Source organism: Natator depressus, chromosome 22 (genome assembly GCF_965152275.1).
Source record: "Natator depressus isolate rNatDep1 chromosome 22, rNatDep2.hap1, whole genome shotgun sequence".
In the NCBI taxonomy this organism is placed as follows: domain Eukaryota; kingdom Metazoa; phylum Chordata; order Testudines; family Cheloniidae; genus Natator; species Natator depressus.
In genome coordinates, this window is record NC_134255.1 from 14,243,184 (window position 1) to 14,265,483 (window position 22,300).

Genomic DNA, 22,300 nt, shown 5'->3' on the forward strand with positions numbered 1-22,300 from the left:
CTTACGCACCACTAAGTTCCATTTAAACCCTCGGAATAGGGCTTAGGTTGGGCACAGTGCTTGTGCTGTCTGTCCCTCTGCACTGAGGGAAAGTTCACCCACATTCCCCCTCTCAGACCCCTGCACTGGTTTCTACGAGACTGATGTAATCTGGTTCATAATATAGTACAGGACTGTAAAAACTCAGGTATAGTTCCATACTGCATCATCATTCCGGAGGGTCTTTGACAAAAGGGAACTTGTACGCATCCTCGTAGATTTGGGAAACTGAATCACAATAATTATTAACCCTTTTTACCCCATAGATGGTTTCCAGACATTTTACACACTGGAGACAAGAATTCAAAGGACATTAAATGTTTCTTTAAACACACACACACACACACACACACACACACACACACACACACACACAGAGTAATAAATAAGATTAAACGAAGCCCCCGTGTTTTCACAATATCTAGGATCATAACCAGGAAAACAGAACTCACGGCAAATGAAATCACATCCCATTAAAACAGATAACTAACAAAAATCACAGTTTGTTTGAAAGTGCAAGTTTCTCCTTGGAAAGTATCTCCTGGACAGGGAGATCTGAGGGATTTTTCTCTATGGTATGGACTGTCTTGTTTGCTGAGATTCTTAGCATTTCAGAGAGTCATTGCCTCTACTGTGCTGCTGTTTTGGGGGTTTGTTTTTTGTTTTCCCCAAATGCTGTTATCTGCAAATAATTTTTCCTAGGAATATGCAAGCAGCTATTTAGCAGATGAGGACTATTGAGAGAGAGCGCGGCTGTGAATTTTCCTGGTGCCAGGCAGCACCCGGGTGCACAGTCTAACAGTCATTTCTTGCTATTCAGTTTTACTCTGCTCTATCTAATAATAATGCAGGTAGGCAGCTGCTGGATTTTCAAACGGTTTCTTACCAATACGTTCTGAAAACAGGTTGTGCAGGCGGAGCAGAGAGGAACAGAACGGAGAGCAGATGATGTACTCTTCTCCGCTGGAGGCTTGCGGAGTGAAATCACTGGGTGGGAAACCTTTATTAATGAATCTTACAAGCATTTTTTTTTTCTAGGAAGGTTTAAGCAGCTGGCCAACAATATTGGTTGATCCTTTTTGGTCCGCAGGTGTGTCGCTAACCTCCTGTTTTTTTCCTGGCTTGCTTTGACTTCCGGGGTTTAAGGATGGTGTAATTTGCATACGACGTATGCCGCTCGGACAGGAAAGGGACATAGAAAGCACGCAGCAGCTTTGAAGACCTGAAACCAAAAGGGAAAACAGACTGGTTTTAAAGTGATCATTTAGAAGACATGCTTTGAAGTGCCACAAAAGAACAGCTGATGCCTGGGACTAGGGCCTCGTGTCCGTAATGTGGGGGGAAAATGAGACAGACACACCAGGCTCCATTCTGACTTTTCTTCATCAGTCAAACCAAAGTTGTTTTGTGTCAGGATTACGGGCTTTAGAGCAATCAGCCCTACTAGTTCAGAACTCTTTCCCCACTCTCCATTCCTGCCATAATGGCAGTGATTATGAAAAGACGGTTACTCCTAGACGTTATGGGCCAAAAGGCAAACAGTTCAGCCATGAGGAGGTTGCACAGGGCAGTCATTCCAAAACTCCCCGCCCCAGAAGAGCAGCAAGGGAGACGCTAAGAGGCAATAAGTTAGCTGCTTTGCACTAGGCTTTTCCATTTTCCTAATGTCTACTCATTTTAGGAAGCATGCTCTTCCCCCCCTCCCGCAACAGAATCCCTACAGCAGAGACAGAAAGAAACCCCAATTGGCTCTAGGATTTCAGCATACCGCTCTTCTGCCGCAGCATCTCAAATTAGAGACGGGTTGAACCATCCTGTGTCCTGCCAGGTGACTTGCTACAGGCTGTCAATCTTCAGAGGGATGTTTACCCCGACCCTCTTGGGTTGGGAACTAGGGTTTAGCAGCAGTACTTTGCTACGACTGGACCAACTGAGCACTTGTGTGAGACAGGCTTGATGGCTGTATCAAATTAGTGTCCTTTTGTTTGGCTAATCGCTGTAGCATTGCTAAATTGGTACATTTTAAGTGCATGTATTCTTCCACTGAGCAGATAACATTAATTCCTTGTTTAAATAAGGAGTGCAAAAATAAGATAATTTCCTTCATCATCAGCGCCGAAAATTCCACTGAAAAGCCATGCAATCTTTAGAAATTGGTGCTGGGGCAAGGGTGTTTCATTCTGAATACCAAAGCTAATTTTAAGACTTATCTCTTTCAGATTACATTGCTGGGAAACCATCAGCCTTGATAGATGTATAACTAATGCCATCAATGCAAATGCCTGCCAAGCAGCAAAAGGCTGGATAAGCAGCAGCAACGGTCAAATCTGTGATTTATAACATGCTGAGAGGCCAGGGACAGCACATAGATCCAGTGTGTGTTATCTGGACACTCCTGAGAGGCTCTATAATTCGAGTAGCTTGCTGATAACACAGCAGAGTTTGTGGAACCAAATGGAATCTTACTAGTGCTCCCTGTGCCGTATTCAATTCACCCTATTTAAGAAAAGGCGGCTGGTGGGTTTGCTTTTGTTTAGAAGCAGCATGAAACCTATTTCTAAACCAAAGATGCAGCTGAAAAACAATGACAGGAACTGCCATTGTGAACATAGGCTCCACGTGGACTCCAAAGTTACTTGGAAAATTCAGTGCGTCACAGTACTTGGGAACAAACGGAGACCACCAAACTCGTGATCTCTTGCAACCTGGAATACAAGTTTCCCGCAGGGAAAGGTATTATTTATTATTTGTATTAAAGTAGGGCCCATAGGCCCCAATCAAGATCAGGCCCCATTTTGCTTGGTACTGTACAAACACCGAGTAAGAGACTGTAAACTTTTCAGGCAGGGACTATCTAAATAGACGAAGGGTACGGGAAAGGGAAGTATCATTATCTCCAGATGGTAAACTGAGGCACCAAGAGACTTGCCCAAGCTCTCGGAGGCAGAGGATTGAACCCAGTTTTGCCTTAACCAAAAGACCACACATCCTCTCAACATCCACCATCCCTCTTGTCTGCTTTTAGCCAAGCACAAAGACTGCTCCCCTTTGGGATGTAAAATGAGGCTTACTTCATTTCAGAAGGGAGAGAACCAAAAGTTCCATTCATTTTCTGCAATAACATTTGGGCCCTTTGCAAACTGTAAAGCATCCAGCACGTTCCCAAAATAAAAGAACCATTGGAAATCCTCGTTCCTTGTGAGATCCTGAGCTGCTAGAATGGGAATGTGTTCTAAGCACAATCACTTAGTAGCAAATAACTAGGAGGAAGATGGTAATTTTCATATGTTTTGAACAAGCAGCACTCTTTCCAGCTGTCATTTCTCTGTGCTTGGAAACTGAAGGCCCCCCCACTCCGTGAAACAAGAATGGCTGGAGGCAAAGGCAACTTCCTCAGAAAGCAGTTCTTGCATTTCCTTCTCCGCGTCTTGGAGTTAACTAATGAACACCATGTCATTACTGCGCTTTGCATTGGCATCTCCCCACCCCGGCGGGCAGCCCACCGCCACCCGAGCCAACAGTAACACAACGCTTGGCAGGCACAAACACTGAGATCCCACAATCCTGAAGCTTGGAGCTCGCTGTTGAACGGCTTTAGTTTCACTTCATTTCACTCAAGAAAAAGCAATTTCAAGCTGTTCTGGATGCTTGTTAAAAAACAGGAGCATGAAAAATGAGAGTGAGGAAATTGGCCTGCTGAGCTAGGAAAGTAACAGAGACCAGCACAATCCCCCTAAGCTCTGGGCTTGATCGGGGTAGAGGAGACCAGCATGTGTTAAACTGAGGTCATTTTTTTAATTTGCCATATGAAGCTGGGCTAGAGGACAGAAAGGCAGGGGGTAGCCCTGACTGCACTCCTGTGCACACAGTCTGCAGCACTGGAACAGCCTGAAATCATGCAGCCCCCTCCGTACTCATGTCATGCTGACAGAAGCTCGACCACAGAGCCTCTTCCTCTGCCTTGGAGCCACGTCGACACAATGGGAGCCCATTTTACCAAGCAGCGGGTGACAGAGAGTCTGATTTTTGAAGCAGCAACACTCAGCAGCTGAAATCCCCAAGTTAGCACCAGCATAGGATCATAAAAATGTAGGGCAGGCAGGGACCCCAAGAGGTCATCAAGTCCAGCCTCCTGTGCTGGGGCAGGACAAGTAAACCTAAACCATCTCTCACAAATGTTTGTCCAACCAAGAGGATTCCACAACCACCCCTGGAAGCCTATTTCAGAGCTTAACTATCCTTATAGTTAGAAAGATTTTCCTAGTATCCAACCTAAATCTCCCTTGCCCATTCCTTCTCATCCTACCTTCAGTGGCCATGGAGAACAATTAGTCACCATCCCCTCTTTATAAGAACCCCTTTAACATAGCTGAAGACTGTTAACAGGTCCCCCCCTCACCCCGTCGTCTTTTCTCAAGACTCAACATGCCCACTTTGTTTAACCTTTCCTCATAGGTCAGATTCTGTAAACCTTTTAACATTTTTGTTGCTCTGCTCTGGTTTCTCTCCAATTTGTCCACATCATTCCTCAAGTGTGGGGCTCACAACTGGACCCAGCACACCCGCTGAGGCCTCACCAATGCCAAGTAAAGTGGGGATAATTACCTCCTGTCATAAATATAAAGGGAAGGGTAAACACCTTTAAAATCCCTCCTGGCCAGAGGAAAAACCCTTTCACCTGTAAAGGGTTAAGAAGCTAGGATAACCTCGCTGGCACCTGACCAAAATGACCAATGAGGAGACAAGATACTTTCAAAGCTGGAGGGGGGGAGAAACAAAGGGTCTGGGTCTGTCTGTGTGATGCTTTTGCCGGGGACAGAACAGGAATGGAGTCTTAGAACTTAGTAAGTAATCTAGCTAGATAAGCGTTAGATTATGATTTCTTTAAATGGCTGAGAAAATATGCTGTGCTGAATGGAATGGATATTCCTGTTTTTGTGACTTTTTGTAACTTAAGGTTTTGCCTAGAGGGATTCTCTATGTTTTGAATCTAATTACCCTGTAAAGTATTTACCATCCTGATTTTACAGAGGTGATTCTTTTTACTTTTTCTTCTACTAAAATTCTTCTTTTAAGAAACTGAATGCTTTTTCATTGTTCTTAAGATCCAAGGGTTTGGGTCTGTGGTCACCTATGCAAATTGATGAGGATTTTTATCAAGCCTTCCCCAGGAAAAGGGGTGTAAAGGTAAGGGAGGATTTTGGGGAGAAAGACGTTTCCAAACGGGCTCTTTCCTAATAATAATAATACCGGTTAGACATTTGGTGGTGGCAGCGAAAGTCCAAGGGCAAAGGGTAAAATAGTTTGTACCTTGGTGAAGTTTTAACCTAAGCTGGTAGAAGTAAGCTTAGGAAGTTTTCATGCAGGTCCCCACATCTGTACCCTAGCGTTCAGAGTAGGGAAGGAACCTTGACACCTCCCATGTCTTATCTATGGCACTCCTGTTAATATGCCTTAGAATATTCGCCTTTTTCGCAACTGCACCACACTGTGGACTCAGATTCAATTCGTGGTCCACTATAATCCCCAAATCCTTTCCAGCAGTATTACCACCTAGCCAGTTAGTTCCAATTTTGTAGTTGTGCATCTGATTTTTCATTCCTAACTGAAGTATTTTGCACTTGTCTTTATTGAATTTCATCTTGTTGATTTCAGACCAATGCTCCAATTTGTCGTGGTTGTTTTGAATTCTAATCCTGTCCTCCAAAGTGCTTCCAATCCCTCCCAGCTTGGTGTCATCTGCAAGTTTTATAAATGTATTCTCTACTTCATTATCCAAGACACTAGTGAAAATATTTAATAGGACCGGAGCCAGGACTGACCCCAGTAGATATGGCCTCTCAGCGTGGCAGTGAACCACGCTTTGAGGACTGTCGTTCAACAAGTTGTGCACCAACTTTATCGTAATTTCATCTAGACCACGTTTCCCCAGTTTGCTTATGAGCACGTTATGTAAAATTGTGTCAAAAGCCTCACTAAGAGCAAGATATATCCTGTTTACTGCTTCCCGACATCTACAAGGCCAGTAACCCTGTCAAAGAAGGAAATTAGGTTGGTTTGGCATGATTTTTCTCAACAAATCAATTTCAGCTATTCCTTATAACCCTATTATCCTCTAGGCACTTACATAAATTGTTTAATAATTTCTTTAATAATCTGTTCCAGTATCTTTCCAGGTATCGAAGTTAGGCTGACCAGCCTATAATTCCCTCAGTACTCTTTATTCCCCTTTTTAAAAGACAGGAACTATATTTTCTCTTCACCTGTCCTCTGTATCTTTACCCATCCTCCATAAGTTCTCAAAGATAACTGCTAACTGTTCTGAGATTCCTTCAGCTAGTTCCTTAAGTACCCTAGGGTGCAGTTCATCAGGCCCTGCCAATTTGAATCTCTCTCATTTATCTAAACATTCTTTAACCTGTTTTTGATCTGTTTTCCCTATTCTGCATGTCTCAGAGTTATGCAGAAAGACCGTAGCATGTCCTTGTTTCCTATCCCCTACAGCTGTTGACAAGAACCATTCCTCCTTCTACCCCTGCCACCATGTACCTGTTTAAATTACACAGGTGTCAAACTCATGGCCCAGGGACCAAATACAACCCACAAAAGGTGTTTAAGCGACCCTCATGGCATAATATTCAGAAACTGCACAATCCAAACTTTCCAATTAAAAAAAAAGTTCACTGCTTGCCCAAAAAAAGGGTGGCAAAAACCTTCCAAACGGGACCTAAGTGTAAACCACTGCAGTGCTGTCTTCCTGAGTCTGCCGACAGAAACACCAGCTTAGAGAGAGGTGAACTTCCACACCTTCTCTTAATTTCCTTGGGATCTCAGTGCCTAGAGCCTAATGGCGTTTCAAATGTGAACAGTAACTAGGAATTGTTGCAGGGAAGGAGTTGGAGACAAGAGAGACATAGAGGGAAGACAGAAGAACAGAGGATGGGAGAAGAAGAGAAACCAAGGGCAGAATGGCAAGCAGCTCTTTCCACTGGGTAATGCTGCATGCAACAAAAACGTGCCAAACATAATAAATAATGGTCAATTTAGTTCTTGAATAAAGGCCACATTCTACTCTTGAACTCCATGCAAAGCTCTCATTGACCTCACAAGGAAATCCACTGTGGACCAGGTCGGGTGGGGGAGGGGGGTATTGGGGTGAGAGGACATAGTCCTCTGTCTATGTCCTCCTGTGATGCTTTGTACCTTGGGGGAACACCCAGCACCCCTATGTTCATCCTTGTAAAATGACTGTGGGGTATCCAATGCAAAGTTTGTCATGTTGGGTGTCTTCAGAAGGCTCATGATGCACTGAGCATGGCTGTTTTAGTGATGTTATAGTAATTGTTACAGTAATGTTATAGGTTATAATTCCATGTATATAGTTATGAGGCTGAAAATGTATCCTCATGGCTTAAAATAAGCCAAGGAAAAAACTCTCCAAGAGCAGAGAGGCAGTTCACCCCTCATCAAGGCAGGTATGAGACAAACCCAGCCCAGCCTCACAGGAACAAAGGACACTGGCCTAGGCAGCAACAAAAGGATCTATTAGAGTGAGTCACCCCCATTCGTTTGGTCAGTATGGGACTGCAATGAGGTAATGCTTACCTGACCCGGGGGGGTGGGCGCAAAGCCAAGAGGGAAGAAAGGACATGATAAAAGGGAGAGACGTTTGCCATGCTCGCTCTCTCTCTCTTCCACCTACATCTACAGACACCACCACCAAGCGACTGAAATGCTGATCAAAGGGGAGAGCCTGGGTGAAAAGTAACCAGCCAGCCTTCGGTGAGAAGCATCCAAGTTTGTAAGGGCGCTGAAAGCGTTACGATCAGCTTAGAATGCGTTTTGCTTTTATTTCATGTCACCAAATCTGACTTCTTGTGCTTTGACTTATAATCACTTAAAATCTATCTTTATAGTTAATAAATCTGTTGGTTTATTCTACCTGAAGCAGTGTGTTTCGTTTGAAGTGTGTCAGAGACTCCCCTTGGGATAACAAGCCTGGTACATATCAATTTCTTTGTTAAACCGCCAAACTCATACAAGCTTGCAGCATCCAGCGGGCATAACTGGACACTGCAAGACGGAGGTTCCTAGGGGTTGTATCTGGGACTGGAGACACTGGGTAGTGTCATTCGGTTGCACAATCCAAGGAGCAATTTACAAGCCAGAGCCTGTGTGTGAACAGCCCAGGAGTGAGGGTTTTCACAGCAGAGCTGGCTCCCAGAGCCAAGGATTGGAGTGACCTAGCAGATCACCGGTCTGGGTAACACCAGAGGGGAATGTCACATACCCCACCCCCAACCGCATGGACCATAACTGAATGTGGAATTCAATTCTCTCTGCAGAGTGAATTTGACATCAGGCCTCTAGGGTCTTTAGATCAAGGTGGTGTTTGTGCCCACCAGAAACGCAGGGGTTCTAATACACATTTGCTAATGGAGACTGCTGGATCTGCAGGCTGTTGTAGGATCTTATTAACAGAATTAAGAAAGTGGAAAGGAGAGAATTCACATTGACTCCAGTTATCCAGCCTGAAGGATCCAGGCAAAAACTAAATGAGGGACCCTAGAAAAAAAAAAGAACAGCTTTGACACCAAGAAATCACAGCTTGGCTCTTAAGAGGGTTTCCCCAACAAGGCCTGTCTCTTCAAACCACTTACTTTTGCATGGCAGGTGGCGGCACCTATGTATCTGGCCCTCAATTATGAGCTGAGCTTTCATGTTCATTAAGCAACAACCAGTTTCTAGCTGAAGGGCACTTTGTACAATAAGACACTGAAGCACAAGGCTGCTCTGTGCTAAATAGCCACACGCACTAAGGCAAGTCTCAGAGGCTTTGTCTACAACAAGGAAAGCGGAAGCTGTAATTCACTGCTGGTGCAGTTCCATTAGAAACTTAATTTAGACAGGGCTCAAGCATCTTTACCATCTGTCACCGCACCCAGAGCTTCTAAGACAACAGGTGATATATGAAGGGTGGGGGGAAATGGATGCAACTGAATCTGTACCATTTTCATATATATTTGTTTCTCTTTATTTGTCCACCTGGAGTTTGTGGGTGTGGCCTTGATCAGTACAGAGCTCCCATTCAGCAGGCCACTAGCTAGATCAAACCCATGAATTGTTACTCTACAGTAGAGGACAAAGGGTCTAATCCGATGCTCGCTGAAGTCAACGAAAAGCTTCAACTGACTTCAATGGCTATTGGATATGGGCCCAAAGTGTGAATGTGTATGTGTGTTTTCCCCTCCCACTTCAGAGATTTGTCTTGTTTTGGGGGAAGAGATTAAATACTTTAGGAAAGAAAAAGCTTTTTTGCTAACACACCTGGCAGCCTGAATTTCACAGATCAACTGAAGGTCAAATGCCTGCCAGAGATTGCGTTTCTGAAGTTAGCACTAGTAGGAAGAGGGAGAAGGTAATGGAGGAGAGAGGGAGAAAGGAAGCATAGTTGGAACTTTGCCACAGATACAAGGGTTGGGATATTCTGGTTATCTCTGCACATGGAGTTCAGGAGCAGATGCATAGCCATGACCGAAGCTGTCTGTGCCCTATTGCAAACCTATTAACATTTGCACTTCTTTGAGGTGTAGAAAATTCCACCTTGACCATGAACTTAAAGGAAATAACTATTTTTTTTAAAAGCTTCATACTGGATATTAAGAAAAGCAGCATTAAATGGCATAGGGGAGTCTCTTACCTATCAAACAAGGGATATAATATTTTAGCACAAGGTGACTGTATCACTAATCTTGTATTAAGATTATTTTACAATGGAAAACATAAGGGCAAGAGCAGGAGTGCCTGGAGCTAGCAAACAGCTCAGCCTAAAGAGCCAGAAAATATATGCTTCTTAATTGGGAGCTTTAATATATTTCCCCTTTTCTATGCCAGAATGGCAGCACTCAGCCAATACAGAATTAAATGGACCTGGACAAAGCAGCTGCCTGAGTAGCATAATTAGTTGGTGGCTCCGAGTGCTCTCTAATTCAATTAGCAACACCATTTATCAGAGGGAGCTGAGATTTACATTTGCACTTGCTGACGTCAATGTGAAAATCGCAGCGAGTCCCAGAAGCCTGCAGTTCAGCAGGCATGAATTGAGCTGCTGGGGTCATTTATTTTCAAAGAATAAGAGCTGGAGTTGGAAGGGTTTTTAATGTGCCTCGCTCCATGGCCCTGCGCTGCAAACCTGTAATCTGAGCTGATTGCTGCTTCCCTCACAGCTCAGCTCGAGGGGATGCCTTTTTTTTTTTTTAAAGCTGCATTTTAATCATGCCTTTTACACTTACTTCATGTTTAGCAAGGGCTGCTTCAGAATTGTTTGTGTGGAAGCAGGTGCCGGATTTGATACACACGTCATGGCACCGGGCTGAGGGCAGGGAAAATGCTCGGAAATGAGCAGTTTGGGTTTATAAAGGAGGATCCTGAAACACCTTCTCTGACCCTATGCACAGGCCTCTGTGCATATATTTGCACATGGGCTTTTCTGCACAAACTTTCCCATTCTGCACTCAGTCGTGCAAGATTTTACACGTGTAGAGTTTGCAGGTGAAACACAGGCAGCTCCTCTCTGGAAATAGCCCATAACTGTCAATAGCGCTGCTTGAGGCGACCACTTTATAGCCAGATGCTCTGAAACCCAGCCGGACAGGAGACCACCACCCTCTAGTGACCTGCTAGACAAGACGAGGCTAAGCACGGCACACACACCTAGCTCATGTCACCAAAACAGATTCATCAGCCAGCTGCCTGCGCTCTCTCTACTCTGGGGAGCCTGTGCCTTCCACCAGTTCCAAGTGCCTTCGGGGCAGAGTGGCAGGAGGGAGGTTGCATTCGATTCAATTAAAGGTTTTCTGTGGGAGCATTCACCTAACCTGCTGGAGCTCCTACAGCCCACGTCACTGCTCCTCCTGTATGGCAAAGTTTGCAGTCCAGATAATTACCCTCTCAACTGCAGCAGGGACAGCACGAATTGGATTTGTCACTTCAAACAAGTAAATTCTGTGCCTTCAGGAGCAATTGCCACAGCTTCTCACCACCAGGGAGGATGCTGGCACCCAAGATAGCAGACCTTTGTGATCTCTCACATCGCTCCCATGGGCACTAATTCACAGGACTGGTTAAAAAACATGCACTGCATCCCTTGAATAGTCCCTTGTTGCATTGCTCTGGTGCCTACAGCGACATTCCCAGCCGGCATAGAGAATGGGCGAGATGAGACACTCGCATTACTGGCCAGATCTGTTTCCCAGCAGGCTTGGCGATCAGCAAGACTAGGCATATTATGTCCAAGGCCAGAGGGGGCGAGCAAAGGAAAGGCTACTTAAACAGCAGGCAACGTTGCCACAGACTCGCAGGCAGTAGGACCCACCAAGTGCGCCGTCTTTGCAAAGGGGAAAGTGTAAAGTGGATGCTCCACAAACGGCAGCGGAATGTAGGGGCCACACTGGGGTCTGCAAGGTGGAATGTACTCCATCTCTTGGAGACATTCAACCCTCAGCAGATAGATCTGCAGCCTATGTTAGCAATTAGCTCACCAGCCAGATGGTAACAACCCAGCTCCAGTCCTGAAATGAGCTAGTATCTAACTGGAGAATCAAGAGCAAAAGCATGGTGCTTCATAGCCACTCCACTGATATTATAACGAATGCCTATAGTATGAGCCAAACAATACTATCTATCTAAGGAACATGTCTGGCGTCTAAGCACATCTCAATCAGTAACTTATTTATCCTCACCACACCCCTATGAGGCAGGGCAATGCTATTCTCTCCATTGTACTAATGGGAAACCGAGGCACAGAGGCTAAGTGACTTGCTCCAAGTCACACAAGAAGTCTCTGACAGAGCAGGGATTTGAACCCCGCTCTCGCAAGTTCCAGCCAATGCCCTAGCACCTGGACCATTCTTCCTCTCTGATTGGCTTATGACTGGGAGGTTAAGATGTAAAAACTTTACAAGCCAGCAGGACAAAACCAAGAGCTTTAGAAAAGGCATTTGCAAAGCCTTTTCCTGCCACCACACTAGGGCCTGGCCAGTACAGCAGGGCCCTGATCTTGGCTGGGGCTTCTAGGTGCTCAAGTGATACAAGTAAATAATGGTCTGGCCAGGGAATGGAGCAGATTCAGAGCTAGTAAGCCTTGTTTATCTCTGTGCTACAATCACTTGAGTCAGCTTTGGAGAGTCCATACTTGAGTCTAACATTTCCCTGTTCAGCAGGCCCTGGTTCAGGGCACAGTTTAGCCTGTTTCCATCAGATTGAGTCTTTGGGGTTTTGCTGTAGGGTCTGCATCAGGAGCCTCTATGGTGCTCAGAACAATGAGTGAAGTACTTCAAAATTCCTGGGAAAAGAGTGCAATCAATAAGGGACACCACGCTTGCGGGGGTGGGGGATGCTGGAACGCTGACTACTCCGCTCAGACCCTGCTGACCGAGACCTCCTCTGCTGCACATTCCCTCCTCTATCTGCACCACGCACTCCAGCTGCACAGATTCAGACACGCTAAAGTCCACTTAATTGGTGGGAGGACAGCCTGGCACAGCACATCCTGAACCTTGTGAGTCATCAAGGTGCACAGCAGGCATGAAAATCAGACCTGCTGCTATGGCAACCTGGCCTTCTGCACACACAAAGGCACCGCACCTCCTTTCTGCTCAAGCTGTGAGACGCTGATAGGGAACAGCACGGAGAATTTCAATGCAGCAGAAGCGCACGCAAGAGAAGAGAGGCCGCCCAGAGACACACATGGGGCCAAGACTCCCACTGGCTGATTTCTGATCCCCTGTCAGTACGTGCTGCACGAATCCCTGGCACCACAGCAGTCCCCTCCCAGGTCTAAAGAGCTCCATAAAGGCAATGGAATCCTTTGTTATGGGGTGAAGGAAGCCAATTACCCCCCTGCCCTTAGTCAATCTGTGCCTTTGTTCTACAAGCTCAGTAACTTCTCTACCAGGGAGTGCAGGGTCCAGGCTGAGGCAGGTGTCTAAGTGCCAAAGAGAGAAAAGAGATACTGGTGTTTTACCTGGCTCAAGAGAGGCCTGTCTATTTTTTTTTATTCTGCAGTTTTACCTGACTGATTGATTGTTAAAGCGGTCACCATGCTCCAGAGCTTTCATGAGTCTCCCCCTTCTTCTGGCAACGTCACAAGTCTCTGCGACGCTGCCATTCCTGTACTATGCCACCCCACCCAATGGGAACAGCATAGCACGGTCTCTCACTGCAAGCTGGACACAAAGCATCATTTGCCAAACACCACTGACCGATGTTGAAACTGTCCAAGTGAGCCTACCAGGGCAAGGTGAGAGCTCAGTCATCCCATCTAGTTTAAAACTCTGAACAGCTGACTGATCTAATGCCCAGCCTCTGGGCTGCCATGCCGTATGTCCGGGTTTGTTACTTGTCCCCTGGTGCCACAGGGTGGCTGGCTCCCAGGATTAAAATAGGCCCAGGTCCCATATGCCAGAGCACGTGCTCCCAGCCGAACCAGCTAAGGTGGTGAGGCTGCACCTGGGCTATAGAGAGTGCAAGGAAGTCAAGTGAGGGCAGTACTAGAAGTGGCACTGCAGAGTGAAGCTGCAGGAAGACAGCAACTCCTGCAATGGTCCCAGAAGAAGGGACGGTACCTCAGGGAAGAGGGGCTATGCCTAGCTTAAGGCTGAGTGGAAGATTCTTTTGTTTGTAACTTTGTTAATTTAATTAAAAACCCAGATCCATTGGGTAAAGCGCATCCTTGCAGCTTCCCATCACCCGACTGCATTCGTTTGGAAAACTTTAGCTGATCATCTGTCTTGTGCACCAAACCTGTCCTTACTAGAGAATCATGGGCCAGCATGAGAAAATAAGAGGGCACCAGATTCTGTGTTGCTGCTTTTTAATGGATCTTTCCAGCAAACCCCTCTTCCCATCACATGACAGTTGCCTTACAATACCTTTATAAATAAGCATCCAAGAATCATTTAGAACAGGAAGCGACTGCCCTGTAGGGATTGCACCGTCACTTTCAACCTAATATAACCAAACAGATCCCACCCCAGAGTAGCCTGGAGGATGCCGATTTCACTCTAATTTCTTCTCCTCCCAACAGCCTTCTCACAATTCTTGTTCAAATAAAAAAGAAAAATATATTTCAGCCAAAGGTGGCTGCTGAGCTTTCATTTTTAAAATGATTTTAACCCATTGGGGCGTTTCACCCTATAAAGCAACATCGGCCATGAGCACCAAAGCTGTATTAATACCATGCAGACTTCCCCATGTAAATGCCTGTCCCCTGTGCAGAAAGGTGCCTTTCCCAAGAGGATCATTTCAAGGTAACTCCTACCATTGCATTTCTCCTACCAGTACATGGATCGCTTCTTTCATATGCAGAAATTCGAACAGAATTAGCTCATGCACCTGTCTGTCCCTGTTCTTCCTTCCCAAACTTGTGAAAACACTTACCTGGAAGTATCCAGGAATGGTTTGTAGGCAATGCTGACCCATTCTTCTTTGTTGGAGGAGTATCTCGGCTCCCTTGATGTTTCAGTTGCGCTATCTAAATCCACCAGGTAATGGCATTTGGAAATGTCAATCTGTAGGGAGAAAGGACACCTTGTTCTTTATGTAGTGAGGAGCATTCTTTACTTCCTATCCTAAACTGTTGTGTAAACATTCTCATGCACTGTTGAATCACTACCACATTTCACCCCAGAGCTGGCTGCATCTCAGTGGTGGGGTAAATATTCTTTCAAACACAGTTATAAAACTTGGTGAAGTGTTTTGGATCTATCGAGATGAAAGGTTCTAGAAGAAATGTCAGATATTACTGCTGCTGCCAGGGGCTGCTTCTCTAGAGCAAAAAATATGTACCCTGTGTGAGCCTTTTCAAGGAGGATGATCTCCCTCAGCTCACCTATTATCATAACCCAGAGTGAAGCAATCATTCAGCAATGCAGCTCAAACAAGTGCATGGAGCAATCAGAAATACAGCTCACATGAGTGCACGCGGAGAGAAGTGTTTTTCGGGAGGCCATAAAAACAATAAATTTGCGGGATCTGGCAATTGCACCAACAGTTCCTGCGCTGAAGAACTTAGATTGTAAGTTAGGACAACGAAGTCTTGATTCAACACCCAATGAAGCCAATGGAAAGCCTCACAACGGCTTCAATGGGCTTTGGATCAGTTTGCACGTGAGCACAACACCCACCGCAGAGCCACATGTACGACAACTCCTCTTCATCCAGAAAACATCGCGTCTGCCGGCTCTCAAGAAACAAGATTCTCGCCCTCAAACTCACTCTCAACCAGCACACACACAAAAAACAAGCCAGAGGGGAACGAGGACTTTAACACAAAGCCAAGGTGTTAGGAAAGCCCAGCTGTCTCTGGGCACACATGGTGCTTGCCCTAGGTCAAGCGATGTGATTACCCAGAGTCTAAAACCCCACCTCAAACCTACGTCGCCTTTTCAGATTAGTAGTGCTGTCATAACTACACAAGGAAACACTAGGGGTAAGGTAATGAGAGAGAGTGAGAAACTATAGGAAACAGCAGCTGTAGCCAAACTAAACATAGCCTGTTCTCAGGGGCTTACAGGAGAGGGATTCCATCAGAATGTATCTGAACAAAGCCCCTTCCTTAACTGCTCTGGGGGCTGTTAAACACCACACCTCACCGTTCACTGGAACCCCCTCCAAAGCCAGTGGAGCTGTGTAAATGTTGAAACAGGCAGGGACTGAACTCTGGACTGCGACTGCAAGGATCAGCCCTTTAGGCCTCTCCCCTCTGGCAAGCTCAGCCTGACCAGTGAGCCAGGGAACTGGAAATACTCCATTGTGGGTGACTGGGCGAGTGCTGCTGAACTGGCAAAGGTGAGTTACCTCAGAAATTACGGTGGGGAAGATGGGTCGTGATGGGGCAGGCCTGGCTGATTTCGAAGGAGGCAGAATGAGGCTCTTGGCAGCTCTGCTGTTTGCAGGAAGGCCCAGGGAAGTTGAAGCGGTCATGGAACGGTCAAGGGAGACAGAGCGTAGGGAGAAGGATCTAGTGACTAAGGCTCAGAGACTCCGGGGACCCAGGTTCATTTCCCAGCTCAGTTAAAGACTCCCCATGTGACCCCATGCAAGTCACTGCCTCTCTCTATGCCTCAGTTTCCCCTCTCTAAAACAGGGACAGCACCTCCCTACCTCACATGAGGATACAATCCATTCATGGCTGAGAGGTGCTCGAATCCTACCCTGGCTGGCAGTTACAGGAGGCTGAGGTTCATCAGCAGGTAATTGCCTCTGCTGTTCTCGAGAAAGTAAGTCAGAGTCTGACCCCCACCTTTGGCAGATCAGGAGGATCTTTCACTGAGGCGGCCCTTCCAAAGCCATTTCTCAGTGATCGCACACTACCCCTCCCAGCTGTGACAGTCAGTGGGGGATGGTCGCTGTGTCTCCTATGGTCCTCAAACAAGGTGAAACCCAACTGAGCAGCCGCTTTTCCCTGCTTCCCTACAAACAGGGCAAAAGCCTCAAATCTGTCTGTGCAAATGGGATGCTCCTCCTGCAGAAGGAAGCGCGTCATGGGCTGGCATCATGACCCAACTCCTCACTGCTTACTGATTTAAACGTGTATTGCCCCCTTCCTCAATGTGTAAGAAACGGAATTCTAGAGTTCAAATGCTCACACAACAGTAAGCTATACTGCACAGCCAATGTAAGTCACTAATCACAAAAATCACTACATTAATGTTTATAGTTTAACATGCAATATGTAGGATGTGCTTTGTAGCTTAGCTAGCACAGTGGGAGCAACCTCAACTCTAGGAATTTCCTAACTTTTGATTTCTCAACTTTAATATTTTTGCATTTTCTGGGCTAGATTTTGGGAGTTATTTGCTATTCAGCTCCACTCGCTGTTCTAACTTGGCACCAGCTCTCAGATTCTTGGGGTTTCCAGTCTTGTAAATTCTCATGATTTTACCGTGAGAGTTGCAGTATTTGGTACAATATTAAAGCCCCAGATGCTGGAGTCAGATGATTGTGAGAATCTCAGCCTTCACTTAAAAAAAAAAAAAAAAAAGGTTTTCAGCCTCACGGTTGTGAAGAGAAGCTTGGAAACGACCTGAGTGTACTCTAAAGGCCCAAAATACGTAAAGTAAATAAAAAGAATCCAATATTTACTATTTTTTTAATCACATTTTTAAGATAATCTCATGATTCTGGGTGCCTGACTCATGTTTTTTTTATGTTTCCACTTGCAGTGGCTCTTTACTAGCACAAAATGTCAGGCTGACATTTCCATTTTATGCTCTCTAGTCTGGCCTCCCATAAGTATGTATGTTGCAGTTATGATCATATTTGCAAGATATCTGGTTTTATGCACAGAGACAATGGCTGCCCAATCGATCTCACATGTACACAGTAATCCGTTAACCACTTCAAACAGCCAGACATTTGTGCTAATCCACTGGCACATTTGGCTGGAGTTTAAGTGGATTCACAGGAAATAATAAGTATCTCTGGCAAGATGCTTGCAGCCTGGCATAACTGTGCTACAACCTGATGGGGTTAATGCATTAATAATACCACCCTGCCTCGCTGCTGATCCTCACCACCATATTGCCTGGAGTGGACATCATACTGCACTTCCAGGATCATATGGACACAATATTGTTGCATTCATGCTTTTATCAGCAGTCAAAGATGCCAGCAGCTGCTTTGCCCTTACAGAAAAGTTTGGCAACACTCAGCTGAATTATGAAATTGTATACAAGGAAGCAACACAACAAAACTGAATTACATTTGTGACCTCCCGGTAAATGAACTGCAGGCAGTGTCCTCAGGGGGCCTAGGTTATATAAAGATCCCCTTCCTGCTGGGAAGACCACTCCCTGATACGGACAGGCTGTGCTGTTCATTACGCCGCTGTGTCTTTCCATGCTGCTATTCCCTCTTGTGGCATCTCCTACAGGCACACTCTAGAGGCTGCAGGCAGAGAAAGGCTGGCTAACGCAAACATGAGCTGTCGGCTATGAAAGTTCTTTAGCACTATGACAAAATTTAATAAATAACCCTAACTCACGAGTTAGGTTCTGTAGGAGGTAGTTCAAAGATTAGTTACACTGTGTAGAAAACTAAACATAAAGGGACGGGAGAGCAGTCAAGCAGATAGCGCTAGGGACCAGTAATAGGGACCGATGGGTTCTATTTCCAACTCTGAGAGGGAAGTTGATCTAGGCTAGAATTTTCAAAAAAGTGCCTAAGGGACCAAAAACTTACGTCACATTCTCAACTGTGACTTAGGAGCCTGAATGTCACTGAAAGGCAATGGGACTTGGGCTTGCAATTGCTCAAGTCACTTTTGAAAATGGAACTTAGGCCATTTTGAAAATTCTACTCCTAGTGTTTAATGCAGAGGACTGAAAATCAGGACTCCTGGCTTCTGTTCCTGGCTTTGTGACCTCTGGCATGTCATCCAACCTCCCTGTTTTCCCCTCTGTCAAATGGAGTTAGCAATACCCAACTATCTCTTGGAAGGGCTGTCAGACTTCATTATTTAAAATTTATAAAGTGCTTTGAGATTCTTGATAAAAAATGCTCTAGACATAAAATCAGTAGTAGTATTCTGCAGTAGTTTGGCTGCTTTGATTGGGGAGAAGGCAGCAGGGAGCTTATATATTCAGATATAAACTATATTTAAATTGCCAGAGACTTCCTCAAGCTGAGTAGAATCAGAGGCAGAATGCTGATCTGTTCAATAAAAAAAATTTACAGTGCATGGGACCCTTCTAACTAGACAGCTGGACATTTCTACTGTGGTGAAGCATGAGGGGGAGGGAAAGGGGAAAGACAAGAGAAGTATTCAGGTAAAAATGTGAACTTTCTCACTATAACAGCAACAGCTCTGTTGTGATTTACTGCCATCATCCATGCACCTGATGGAATAAAAATATTAAAAGGCTGCTATGTCACTCCATCTAATCTGGGCACGATTAGATCAGCACAGAACAATGAAATTGACGAGCAATTGAAAATGGCAGCTGATGCCTCCTGAATGCCTTGCTGATGTCTGAGCCTGCGCGCAAAATCCCACCGCTCGATGAACAGGAGAATAAAGCAGTCTCTCTCGCTCTCTGCTCCCACCAATACAAATAAGGGCACCTACCACCGAAATGTAAAGAATGTACTATGGAGTACAAAGAGACTTCTCAGGGCATTCTGTGCTGGGTCAAAGTCCTACTGTGTTTATCTTTCTGTACAATTCGATAAAGACCTTTACAAAATACAGTATCCAAGCCACAACTGTTCTGATTTATTATCCAGTGCAGAAGGGTACCAGGCGCCTCTTACTGGCAACTGAGGAAAAACATTGCCCAATTGGTGGCATAAGATCCAGCTCCCTGTTTACCTCCCAGCAGCTCTGCCTAGATTCTACACTGTAACCTATGTGCTGTGGGATGGACAGGAGAGAGGACTCCATAGCAGGATTCCCTAAGCACAGACATCCATGGGATGATGGCCCCCTGGGGATCCAGACATAGTGATCTGAGAGGGGCTTATTGCAGAAACCTGCCTGAGACACCAAGGTGGGGTGGGCTGGAAGGGAAAGATCAAGGAGTCAGTCAGCAGAAGGAGGCATTTCTCTGAGGGAGGATTCAGTCTATTTGAAAAAGTTGGAGAAGGAAAGGATGAGATGGAGAAGTACAACAGCCTGGAGGGGCTCAGCGAGATCAATGTTTAAAGGACGTCCCTTGCTGAGCAGGGACCTTAATAGGAGTCAGGGGCAATAATCACAAAATTCTGGTGGATCTGGGTTTCAATCTCACTTCCTGCCACCGTACAGAGGGAGGTCTGTAAGGGTGTCGCTGGGTGACATCTCTTTAGTGACAATTTCTCTTCCAATTAAAGGCAGCTGAACACAATCTGAACTATCACTGCTCAAGAATGAACCAAACTAAAAGGAGTGCAAGAGTCTTGTCAGCTCAAGGAAACAGAAAAGACCAAATGACATAAGAATCATCAGCTGTTTCAGGAAAGGCGCAAATACCACCAGTCACTATGGCAATTTGTCTTATTAAGGAGGTTAAGTGATGAATAGGGAAGTGTAAATAGATTTTTAATTAATCAAATCAAAAGGCAAGATGCGCTAGGCTATGTTTTCAACAGCAGCTCCCCAGGAATTAACCTTCCTGAATAAACTTTGTTAGAAGCAGCAGAGAGCAGGAATGTGCTGCCTTGGAAGGCTGGGTTTCTTTTTCAGTTTCAGTCCCTGACCCTATCCCTTGCTGGGCTTTCTGCAGTGTGCTGAGTCACAAGTGTGTCTTGCAAACTTTCTTGAATGTTTTATTTCAGAGTAGCAGCCGTGTTAGTCTGTATTCGCAAAAAGAAAAGGAGTACCACAAGTACTCCTTTCCTTTTTTTGAATGTTTTAGAGTCACTTTTCCGGAGAAACACTGGGGTTTGCGGTAAATTTATGTTGAAAACAATTTAATTAAGGGGAGACCAGATGGCTCAGTGGCATCGCACTTGCGCACCAACTGAAATTACACTGCAGGAAACTCAGCTAAGAAGAATATTGAATCAACTTCTTGCATTGTCAGAGGGGAGAATTCTAGGCCCATAGAGATTTTTGCTTGTTAGATGTTTTGTTTTTAAAGCTATACAGAGTCCCTTTGAGAGAAACAAACTGCCGCAAACCATCCGAAAATACCAAGCTCTAACACTCCCCTCTTTTCCTGGATGCTCCCTCAATAGGACCAAAGCTTCCAATGCAAAAGATTTCTCTGACACACAATATATTTCCCCTCTACAATCCCGAGTAGCTTTTACCTTATTCTTATAGGTTAAGCTGAAGCGAAGTGTGAAATTCACCTGTGGGCAGAGAGACACCACAGGGCCTATGCACCCTATTCTGGGGGCTTAAATGGAAGTTAAGTGGTGCATAGGCCTTAAACAGGCCCTTTCCACAGGGAAGAATTTCACTCTCAGTGAATAGAGCCAGGGGCAATTTTAAATGTACAACCACCCTCCCCCTCCCCTCCCCCCCCCGTCTTTTTTAATCTGGTGCAGCTGCTCAGTAAAGTGATGCAAAAGAACTGGGTTTGACCACTTCCTGAGTAGCAGCAGGAGACAAAGCATGCTAAACAGGTGGAAGACACGACCCTTTTGTAATAATGCTCCAACTGCACGGCCCTTGCTGGCTAATGGATGGAACAGAGTGGATGATGGTCTAACCACACAGTGCAATACAGGAGCTTGCTTGCTCTACCATAGGCAGAGCTGAGTTAAAATGTGTCCTGCAGAACCCAGAAAACCCTATCCGAAAAGCTCAAGTCAACAACTCTAACATGAGTCTAGCTTAGCCTTTGGGTCCTTGACCATTTTCAAAAGATGGCTAGGCACTGGGTGGGGAAAGTAAAAACAAAATATAAAGAAGTCTTCTCCAAGGTTAGGAACTTCAAACAAAAGTTCAGCTTTTCGGTCTGGTCTATGGTACCTGCCAACACCTCCCTGTAACAGATGGTACCAATCAGCGCCACCTTAACACAGTTTCAGAGAGAAATGCATTTAGGATCCAACAGGACAACTTGCATGAGTAAGTGCTACTCAACTTTGTCTTGTCCGTAGCGTGGATAAGCTCTTCATGAGATATACGCTCTCTCCTATAATATATCAATAGGCTCATATCTCTTAGATTTACTTGCCATGCACAATTCTGGCTGCTCTTTCCAATGCTTGCTGACTGTCTGTCTGTCTTTGGAATCCGGGCATGCCACTGCTGCTGGCAGCTCATTTAGTTCTAGAGACATCTCAGTTCTCCTGGTATTATTAGCAGCTCAGAATCAAAGGTTACTTTTAAAATCCCACTTAAAATTTACATCAAGTAGCTAATTTCTGTATTTCTCAAAGTGGCTGCATTGAATAAACATATCCCAGTCCTTCTTCCTTGCATCAGAAATAACAAAATTGTAGGGTGACATGAAGAGACAACCATGAAACAAAAATGTGTTTTGTTTCATTAGTCACAGGCTGTGCACCAGCCAGCTGTCTGCACTAAAAATATGCCAGAGTTAAAGATTTTGTAAATTAAATGCATTGCAGTAGACAGCTCCTCTCAGGTGGGAATCCGCCTCCTTCCCATTTCCAATAACCATGTAATAGATCTTAAAACAACAGAGCCTGAATCCTGCAGATTGATTCTCGCTTTGTTACCTGTACAATTTCCTCTAATGTTGTCGTATCAGATTCAACCCTACTCTGGAGATCAAATCTGCAGACTCCGTCATACTGCCACAGT

General features: G+C 45.3%; 1 protein-coding gene across 1 annotated transcript in view; it reads right to left on the bottom strand.

Moving 5' to 3' along the window:
- Window positions 1-427: 427 nt before the first annotated feature.
- The window catches only part of ALG9 (ALG9 alpha-1,2-mannosyltransferase), a 50,509-nt gene continuing 28,636 nt past the window's right edge, over window positions 428-22,300 (bottom strand). The window contains exons 14-15 of the mRNA XM_074936920.1: window positions 14,479-14,609; window positions 428-1,261 (exon numbers count right to left, since the gene is read on the bottom strand). Of these exons, the coding sequence (XP_074793021.1) occupies window positions 1,138-1,261; window positions 14,479-14,609 (255 nt within the window). The 3' untranslated portion in view covers window positions 428-1,137. The remainder of the gene's footprint in view (window positions 1,262-14,478; window positions 14,610-22,300) is intronic.